The 10,423-nt window shown below is 43.2% G+C and overlaps 1 protein-coding gene across 3 annotated transcripts; it reads right to left on the reverse strand.

The window, feature by feature from the left end:
* Nucleotides 1-451: 451 nt before the first annotated feature.
* On the reverse strand, nucleotides 452-8,286 carry gata6 (GATA binding protein 6). 3 transcript variants are annotated; one of them, XM_061695031.1, is made up of 7 exons: nucleotides 8,186-8,286; nucleotides 6,689-7,605; nucleotides 5,297-5,469; nucleotides 3,992-4,117; nucleotides 3,801-3,888; nucleotides 1,996-2,093; nucleotides 452-1,862 (listed from the first exon to the last, which is right to left on the reverse strand). In XM_061695031.1, exons 2-7 carry the CDS (start codon nucleotides 7,536-7,538, stop codon nucleotides 1,713-1,715), a joined length of 1,485 nt encoding a protein of 494 aa, XP_061551015.1. In that variant the 5' UTR covers nucleotides 7,539-7,605; nucleotides 8,186-8,286; the 3' UTR covers nucleotides 452-1,712. The 3 variants fall into 3 exon arrangements, 2 of the variants coding, with proteins under 2 accessions (XP_061551015.1, XP_061551014.1); XM_061695030.1 differs by having other exon boundaries at nucleotides 5,279-5,469; XR_009769721.1 differs by lacking the exon at nucleotides 452-1,862 and having other exon boundaries at nucleotides 2,004-2,093; nucleotides 3,992-4,185; nucleotides 8,186-8,271.
* Between the last annotated feature and the right edge of the window lie 2,137 nt (nucleotides 8,287-10,423).

Consider the following 10,423-nt stretch of genomic DNA (forward strand, 5'->3'; position numbering starts at 1 on the left):
CTTTCTTAATATGTAAATAACACATGGGAAATGGAATTTCTACTAGAAACATATTTTAAAATTTTAAACAGAATCAATTTTAAAAATTATCTAAATTTGTATTTCATTTTAAACTTGTTTAATGATTATTTCACCCCCCCCCCCCGCAAACAAGCTGTTGAATCTAAAGTTGTTTATCCCACCTCAAGAAATAATTTTAAAAAGTTGCATTGTAATATTCAAAGAAATATTTGCTTGTGTCTGAGAGCTCCACACTCCATTGCAAAAGGAAACATGGTAACATTCTTACACTGAAAATCCCTTGCTTTTTTGCATCATTATCTTTTGAAACAACCAACCTGAGACCATTTGTTTTATTCGCTATAGTATTATTTGTAGCTTTTGTTTTGCTTTTAAAGGATGCATTATATCATTTTAAATGCAGGCTGTAAGAAAATAGAACGCTATCGGAATTAATGAAGGCTTGCTTTAATTAAAAAATTGTGGCAGCAAAGTCAGCCTTAAGGAAAAAAACCAAACAATTGTTGCATTTTACTTGCTAAAAAAAATACATATTTTCTTGTCACCGCACTGTATATTTCCCCGCAAAATGCCCAACAATGGGGGGGGGGGGGGGGGGGGGGGGGGGAATACTATACTTTTCACAACATGGTCTAAACATAAATTCATTAACACCAAAACAGTTTACTGGACTGGATTTAAATGAAATAAATCCAAAAAAGAATGCTAAACACAATTCTACAACAATGGGGAAGAAGAAGAAAAAACACACCAAAATAAATAAGCCAAAATGAGTGAAAGACAATTTTTGGACACCACCCACCCGTGCAGGGGTGTACATTGTATCAAATCAAACCTACCCCTGGAATGTTGACGTTCTGCCACAGCCACTAAACTCTAAAATACATTTTCTATAATATATTGCTTGTCCTCACGAAGGTAGCATAATACACATTGCTCACATTTTGAAATCCAGTTTAACCGAACTAACTTTTCTTTTCGCTTTGCTCAATTTGAGCATATTGCGGCGAAAGCGAGTTAGTTCAGCCTGGGTGCGCTTGTTTTCATACGTGTCAAGAGTACCTTAGTGGCATTAATTGCATTTGGAACATAATCCAACAAGACAAATATAGACAACACACACACACACACACACACACATATATATATATATATATATATATATATATATATATATATATATATATATATATATATATCAGTGGTACCCTGTTTGAACCAGTAAGAGCTCTCAGGCGGGAAAAAGAAGACATGGGAAAGGTTTGAGCGTCTATTCTACATCCAGAACTTTATTACAATCATCTTCTCAACAATGGGAGATTTATAAATATTCTTTTCTTTTGATTCTTGAGGCGTGATGATTCCAGTTGTAAAAAACAAAACAAAACAAAACAAAATAATAATAATAATAATAAAGAAGGGGGGCGGGGGGGGGGGGAATGGTCTTTGAGTATCCAAATGCCGGGAGAGGAAATCCGTTCTGTGCACTGAAGGTCTGGAGAAGCCGTCACGCTTGTGGGCGTTCTTGGAGGTATATGGTCCGCAACAACAACAAAAGCGTCCGACGGCGCTTCATCCCGCTGCCAAAACCGTCAATCCGGATTCCAAAATCCTCCAACCTCCCCTCTCGCCCTCACTATCCCGAGTACTTCCACTGCAGGAGGGTCCGGGGTCTCCTCTCTCGCTTTGTCTCAAGCCAAAGCCATGGGGCACCAGGCCTCTCCCCTCACCGAGCCCACGTCGGTGGTCTGGGCCAGGCCCACGGCGCCGTACAGACCCTCCGGGCCCGGGTACTTGAGCACGGAGCCCTCCCCCGAGGCGGCCAGCGCGGACGAGCTGACCTGCAACAGTGAGTTCACGTTGAAACATGTTTCGTTTTTTTTTTTTTTTAAATCAGCGAGACGTGAGTTCATTTGAAGCGCAAATGAAGCAGCAATGTGTTCATTTCGTCGGAGATGAGCGTGAGGTACGTACCCCGGACACTTGCGTGGAGGGAGAGCCGGTTTTCGAGCAGTCTTCGGAATTGGAAGAAGACGTGGATGTGGGCGTCATGGCGACGGAGTTGCTACTTCCTACAAATCCAAATATTACAACAATATATCATTTTTTGTTGTTGCTGTTGTTGTTTTAAATGGCACTTAAAACACTCACTGACCACGTTTGTAACTCAAAATCATTCCCTCTCAAATTTTGTTTGCAACATATGTTTTAATGAGGAAAAAATATCACTCGACAGTATTGTAGTTTGTATGTTTTTAAAAAAAAAACAGACATTCACAAGATCACTAAATCGAGTGAAAACAGTTTGAACATCGTGAGCTCATGTTGGAATGCCTTGTCCACCAGGGGGCTGTATAACACAGGCATGCGCAACACACAAAGAAGAGTTTCACAACTAGTAAACTGCAGTAATATTGTTGTTGTTGTTGTTGTTTGTGCACAGGACAAGGAATATATGCCTGTGGGTTTCGTTACATATTATGTCTACGTGTTGCTGCACCGTTTGCGTCCAGTTAGCATGACGTAAATGGTGAGAACTAGTGCGACGTTGGTGCTAGTGTTGTCAACCATTCTATAGCATTTTGCATTCTGTGTTAGCATAAAGCTAACCGACGTTCACGCGTTATGGGGTTTGGGTTAAATACGCATTGTGCATTCGTCTTGTCAATAATTGTAGTTGTAATTGCCGACCGAGAATGGCAATAAACAGCTTGAAATCGAGGACTTGGCCTCTTTGGGGAAGAATTGTTCGCCGTCTGCTGCTGGTTGGGAAGTTTGCTGCCACCATTTAGCACTCGAACCTTTCGCTCACAACTCAAGACAAAAACCGGAAAATGTGCAAGCGACAGCTCGAACGATTTGGACACCACTTGTACTAAACTATTTAGATGATTTCCACTAAAGGTGGAGCAATGTGTTGCAGTACCAGAGCCACAATGGAAACAAAAACTAATTAATACGACTAAGAAGAAAGTCTGATGTGAAGGTATCCAGTCAAAATATAACAGGAGGGAAAGACAGAAAGTCCTAATTCTATGATTTAAAAAAAAATAAATAAATACAGGAAAAAGTCAATTATCAAGAATAAAGTCAAACCAAAAGAAAAAAAAAGTAGTACTTTTGAGAGAATAGTGACAATATCGTGAAAAAGTCGTAATTGTAATAAAGTTAAATAAATAAAGTCGTAATTTTATGTGAAAGTAAGTCAGGGAAAAGTACGAAGAAGCTGCAAATTTACAATAAAATTTGAATTTGACAAGAGTAAAGCAATAATATCGCGAGAATACATTGCGAGAATACAATCATAGTTTTACAATAATAAAGTCATAATAATGTGATCAAATATATTGAGGATAAAGCCTCATGAGGAAGGAAGTCATTTAAAAAAAATGAATATTAAAAGAATGAAGTCACCAAAACAATTCTGCACGAGCACAGTCGTGAAGACAATCTAAAAAGGTTACAAGAATAAATGGCAATTTTAGGAGAATGAAATCGAAAAAGTTGGAATAATATGAGGGGGAACAGAAGGGAAAAAAAGTACATAAAGATAGAGCCATACTGAGTAAGAATATTACGAGAAAAAAGGTAAGATTATTTGAATAAAGTCACAATTTTACGAGAAAAGAAGCAATTTGACGAGCAACATTGAACATTAAACATTCAATTGTATTTCAATAAAAATGCCAGCACATGAAGAGATTTTGGGGGTAAATTCCTTTTCAAATAAAGCGCAACTCATTCAACATCATCACCCGATGCGCAACGTTAACACTCACCTGAGCCTCCTTTGCTTTTATTCAGTGTTTTGGGTTTTCTTTTTCTAGTCTGGATGCCTTCTTTCTTCATGGCCAGCGGCCTTGGCACCTGTGCACGTCATCACGCATAGTTAGATACTGCATCTAATAATAATCGGGGGGGGTGATCATCATGACTCGCGTGGGGCGGGGGTGGTCGTAAGTGGACTGACCCCGTGCAATTTGGTGTAGAGACCACAGGCGTTGCACACGGGCTCCCCTTCGGCGTTCCTGCGCCACAGCGTCGTGGTGCTCGTCTGACAGTTGGCGCACGACAGGCCGATCCTCCGCGACGTCGACTGCAAACGAGGAGGAGGGATGCATGGTGGGGTGGTGGGGTGGGCTTCTTAACACTCTGATTGATCTGCTGCTTGTCACGTGCACGACACCCCTTAATTTAATCACGCGTCTGACACGCACGGTCGTTTCCTGACAATAATGAATGGTCTATTTCATCTCAATGGGACATTCCTCGGTGCGTAAAAGTTGTGCGTCATGGCACCGCAATGGCTAAATCACTCTTATTTTATTCACTACTTTCAATTCCTCACACGCGCGGTTTCCTGACAACATTCAACATTGACATTAACAAATATTTTGGATCAAAATGTGTGTGTGTGTGTGGGGGGGGGGATTGCTAAATGATGTTACACTCTTAAAAAAAAAAAATACAAATGAAAGGTGCTTTAAAGGGTTCTCTGTTGCACTCTTGGTTCTATAGCAGCCCCTCCTTATTGCACAATTAGACCACGACTTGGGTTTTTAGGGGTTCGTTACAGGTTGTTTAAAGAAGTGGTAGTTCTGTACATCACCCGCGACTCGATTGTCTTTAAAATAATACATTAGGTCATTAGTGGGTACCCTAAAACTATTGGACAATGGTTCTCCAGCGCCAGTGATTGGGTCCTAAATAGTTGCCAAAAGGGGTTCCTCTCAAATGCCAAAGAACCGCATTTGGGTAATATGTAGAACCTTCTTTTTTTTTTTTTTTAAAGTCCAAACAAATAACAAAAATCTGTATTCAAATGTAACCGACAAATCTACACGTACAAGGCCACTTTATTAGGTACACCTGCGCAATCTCATTATACTGCATGTAAATTGACGCATTTGTTTTTGCGTAAAAAAATTTTTTTTTTTTTTAAAGTGACGCGTCATGGCTCCAAACTCGTCATTCATATCATTTTTCAATTTTAATGGACAAATACATCCTAAGCAATTGATTGAACAATATGGTTAATATTTTGAGTTTGCAGTGGAGCACAACTGCATACTAAGAGTTGTTCGCAATATTACGGCAACCTTATTTACCTACGACAGGTGATCAAATGATTAGGTCCACCTCCGAGCACGCTATCTTTCCGAGGCACTGCTAACTTTGAAACGGGCTTTTTTTTTGGGGGGGGTTGTTTGTTCCCGCAGGTGTGCCTAATGAAGTGTCCCGCGAGCGCCGTATTTACCGATCCGCGATCACTCACGGTGCGCTTCTGCGGCTTGATGAGCGGCCTGCTGAGGCCGTTCATCTTGCTGTAGAGGCCGCAGGCGTTGCACAGGAAGTGGCCGGTGCCGTCGCGCCTCCACAGCGGCGTGGAGATGGAGCCGCAGTTGACGCACTCCCTGCTCTCCGACATGTCGTCCAGGAACTCCGACACTGCAACAAAACGCACGCACACGCACTTGGCATACACGGTGGCTGGTTTTCTGCGCGTCAAATGACAAAATCATATTATATGATATGATATTATACTGTATATTTCAGGAAAATGTCAAATCTTTGTGTCATTTCTCATTTATATGATTATTTGCATTGTGTCCAGGCTGGGCACAAACAGGCAAGTTTGTTTTTACGAACGCACATTATATTATTTCACCCGTGGCATTTTTTTCTTGATTTTAACAGAAAGGCTTCATCTATTGATTCATTAGGGATTATTTATTTTATTGTAGTTTGGCCCAATCATCCGTGTGTTTTCAACTAAATTGGTGTCATTACAAATCATATCTAATATAGTATTGGTTTAAACTTTACATTTTAAGTAAACCTTAACACAAACTTTTTTTTTAATAGTCATGACTGAGGATTCTTTATATTATTTAAGTATTGTTTTAATGCACACAACTCGCCAAATTAGTCACGCTAAATCCCATATCACCTATTTTTAAGATGGAAATGATTGTTCAACCTTAACTGCAAAGGCATTATGCGAATGGCGAAGGAATTATTGTGTGTTTTTACACACAAAATGCCTCAATGAGAGTCCTAATACATCATATGCCTGAAAGTTGGCTAGGTTCAGGTCAACTTGAAAAGAAACACGTTCAATTCATGACAAACAAGGATTTGTTTGTGAAGTTTGCCACAACTAATTCCATGGGTTTTTACGCACACAAAATGACAAAATGAGTGTCATAATATAGCATATGAAAGCTATGTTTGCTTCAACTTTGCGTTTTTATAGATGATGAACACGGTAGAATCAGGCGAATGTGTGTCGTTGTTTTTTTACGCACACCAACTGATAAAGTTGTGCGCTGTTACGGCGTGTACGATCTATTTTTGCTTGAATTTGACATTTAGGTTGGAGCTGAACAGAAACATGGCGGATGGGCTGGACAGGACTGAGTATTTAGTTTGGACTTGACGTTTTGTTGTTGTTGAATTAATGATGGCGCGTCATGGTTACACGCGGTACATTGAAATAGATTCACACAAAATGGCAAAATGAGCCACAGGTAACGTGTCAAATGTATAAAATGGGAATATTCCGTGTTGATTCTGGTGTTAAGCGTGCGAAACGACATTTGAGCGATGCTATTTGGTGTTCGAGCCCGACTCGGCAATTGCGTCCATCGCGGCGCCGGTCGTTCACCTCCGTTGGGTCCCCGAATCAAGGGCGCGGCCCTGCTCTGCAAGGTGTGCAGCATGCCGTTGTCGAAGGGGCCGCCCGTCCACGGCGACGGCAGCTGGGAGAGCTGCGGCGCCACGTAGGGCGAGTAGGCCCCCGGGTAGGCCCCGGCGAGCGGCCGCGACAGCCCGTACTGCTCGGCCCGGTTGGCCGCGTTGAGCGCGCCGCCGTAGCCGACGTCCCCCCGGCTCGTGCCGTTGTTGACGGGCGGGCTGGGCGGGTAGTGGAAGCGGCCGGAGGCGGCGTGCGGGCTTCCGGTGCCGTACGACGGGCTCTCCGGGGCCGCCTGCGACCACACCGAGTGGCCGGAGACGGCGTGGCCCGGCTGGGCCGAGCCGCCGGCTTGCAAGTAGGACAGGCCGGGGATCACGGAGCCCACCCGGGAGCCGGGCACGTACACGGGGGAGTTGGGGTTGGAGTGCATGTAAGCCCCCGACGAGGACGAGTCGTATCCGGTCTGGCTCTGCGCCGCGGCGATGGCCAGGGTCTGGTACATGTCTGACGGGTCCACCATGAGGCCCGCCGCGGCCGCCTTGTGCGCCCCGCCGGACAGCACCAGCTTGCCGCCCTGGTCTAGATCCGTAAAGAGCGGAACGTCCTCGCCGGAGCTCTGCACTCCGAAGTGGGCGTACGGGTGGAGTGTTCTGCCGCCCAGCGCGTCGACGTCCCCCGGGGGAGTCCTCAGCTCGTCCGGGGTGCGGGCGCCGCCGCGCCGGCTGTCACCGGGCTGCAGGTAGCTCGGCTCGGCCGGTGACCCTGGGCTGCTGGATGCTTCTCGCTTGACCATGGACCAGCCGGTCTCGCCCAGGTCCATCCAGGAGCACTTCCCATACACCCTCGGGGGGTCGATTGGAGGAAAAGTAGGCAGGGGGTCGTCGGCCCTGCAACACACCGGAGACAAATGACGCGCGCGGTGCGTGAACATTTTGCACGTCTGACACCTTATTGACAATACACGGAACTGCTGCGGTGTCGCAGTATGTCCTGGATCCATACAACATTAACGCTTCAAATCCATGTTGTCACTGAAACGGTCAGGCAACACGCAACTATAGTGGGTGTGTGTGTGTGTGTGTGTGTGTGTGGGGGGGGGGGGGATAAAACATTTTTTAAAAAGAGTCCGTCGGCCAAACCCGCATGGAAATTGAACTGTTACTACTTTGACTCGAGTTTTGTGGCAGCAACTTACATTGCATCTCCTTTAAATTACTGCCACGAATAGATACGCACATTGTCGGTAAATCGGCTGTCATTGCATCCCGACGGAACCACCAGGATAACTCAACGCGCACGCGCGATCCACGCAATACATTGTCTTCCACACCCACCCAAAAAGTTAGATAAAAGTTTGATAAGAGGCCGATAAGAGAACGAGGATCTTTTTTTTTCTTTTTTTTTTTTTAAAGGGAGTAAAGTGTGTGTGGGGCGGGGGTGGGGGGTGGGGTGCGGGGGTCCACGTACCTGCTCAGTGGTGTGCCATAGGTGTCGCGCGCACACGCACACGCACACGTCGAGTTTTCAGGTGAGGAGCGAGCGTCGCGCTGCTTGCTTCCCTGGTCGGCGAGCAGCGCAAATGCAGCGAGACCAGTCCGCGAGCGCCGACCTGGTTCACAAGGGGGCGGGGTCTGACGCCACGGGGGGCGTGGTCTCCGTTCACGGGGTGGGAGTGCGTGCCCGCCTCCTCGGTGTCCTCCAATCACTTTCGTCCTGCGCAAAAACAACACTGAATTCACACTGTTTTTTTTTTTTGTTTTTTTTTAAACACAGAAAATGGAAATTCGTTTATTTGACTTGGCCATGTTAATAATGAACAACAGGCATTGTGCTGCTTTTATGATTTCCATGTCCAGTAGATATTAATATAATGTCATATAACACTGTGCTATATATATATATATATACATATATAAATAAACCCTTCAGTGTGAGAGGCAATCAAGTAAAATATTTATGTATAGGTGTTTTTTATTTATTTAACAGTCTTATTTAAGAAACTATAAAAAATATTTCTGCTGAACTAGTCGTACAAATAGGCCCATTTATGTTAGTGATAATGACAAATGAATAGTGATAATAATACAAATAATAACAAGAAGAAGAACTGAGACGTGTGTGGAGCCATTCAAGATACTCAGTTTTAAAAAATGAGAGAAAATGGGGATTATTTGTATTATTCATGTTTTGCATGATTATATATTATATTTAATATGTAATAGAACACTCTTCATATTATTATTTGTATGATTTCATAAAAGTGGCTCTTATTATAACACTTTTTTATTGTTCTTTTTCATTTATTGCACCACTCATATCATTGCGATGGGGATTATGATTGCGGTTATTAGAATTATGATGATGTTCTATTTATTGTAACACCCATACGATAAGACCGTTGCTGAGGATTATTACTGACATAGATGTTTTATTATTGTATACTGTCGTGTATTCACGATAACACACTTCCAATATGTCTCAGGTTTTAAACGCAACCAGGCAAGAACATTTTCTTGATGATCCTTTCTTTATTGAGGTTATTTTAAAGCAACGTCACCATTTAAAAGGCATCTTATTTGACGTAATCACGACGGGCCTGCCCTAATCAACGCGTATTGCTCGCGATCAAAAGCAATCGCTTCATTGGTGGAAGTCAAGGATAAGTCACGTGTTTGCACAATTGTATGCGACACTTGCAGTGGGCTGTCAATGACCCCCTCAATTGCACGTCGATTTCAACATTAGTTATGAAATGAGTACTTTTCCAGTGGTCAACGTGCTGACTCGTGTCTTTTTTTTTTTTTTGTTTCTTTTTTTTTTTTCTTTTGTTGATTGCATGCAGGCTGATCAATAAATACCCCCCCCCCCCCCCTCGAGCTAATTCGTTTATTTAACAAGCGAGCGCGAGAGGCTGCTTCGCACATGCGCACAAGCGCCAATCAACATCGATATGATCAAACGATGCACACGCACGCGCGCACACACACACACACACACAAAGGTGTCAAATTTAATCAATCCACTCATGAAGCAGAGTGTGTGTGTGTGTGTGTGTGTGTGTGTGTGTGTGCCGCCGCTTGTTTATTCTCCCCTTGTAATTGTGTTAACACCCTCACACGTGATGCCTCCATATTATTAGGGACACGGCATCGCGAGCTCGAGTCACAGAAGTGCATCGAAGACGACCGGGGAGCTGTTCCTAATGATCTGTCCACCGTGCTGCAGGTGTCCCTAATAAAGTGGCCACCGTATATTCTCTTCTCTTCTATTTCTCTTACATTCGTCGAAAAATCCTCCTTTTTTTTTTGTACATTTTGCCGGGCAGCTCATTTCAAATGCAGGCTGTGCGCCTCCACGTGTCTTTGTGTTTATACAAAAACACGCACAAATGAAAACACACCTATCATTATGATGTATTGCTTTTATTATTACATTGATAAACTTACTGTAGTAAATAACTACAGCACCGTTAATGTCTACTATGATTGACAACAAGGATCATTTCTAATGAAACTCATATAAAAGATAAACATACTAACCAATATGTACTTGCTAATATATGATGACACGAACATATAATTTAGTGCACTACTTCCACTTATTTTTTATTATAAAATAATACATCTTTATTTTTGCTTGTTCTTTTTCTTATGCTGCGTTATTAAGTAATGTTTTTTTTTTAAAAAAAGTGTCAGAGTACCAACA

Source organism: Phycodurus eques, chromosome 13 (genome assembly GCF_024500275.1).
Source record: "Phycodurus eques isolate BA_2022a chromosome 13, UOR_Pequ_1.1, whole genome shotgun sequence".
Classification (NCBI taxonomy): domain Eukaryota; kingdom Metazoa; phylum Chordata; class Actinopteri; order Syngnathiformes; family Syngnathidae; genus Phycodurus; species Phycodurus eques.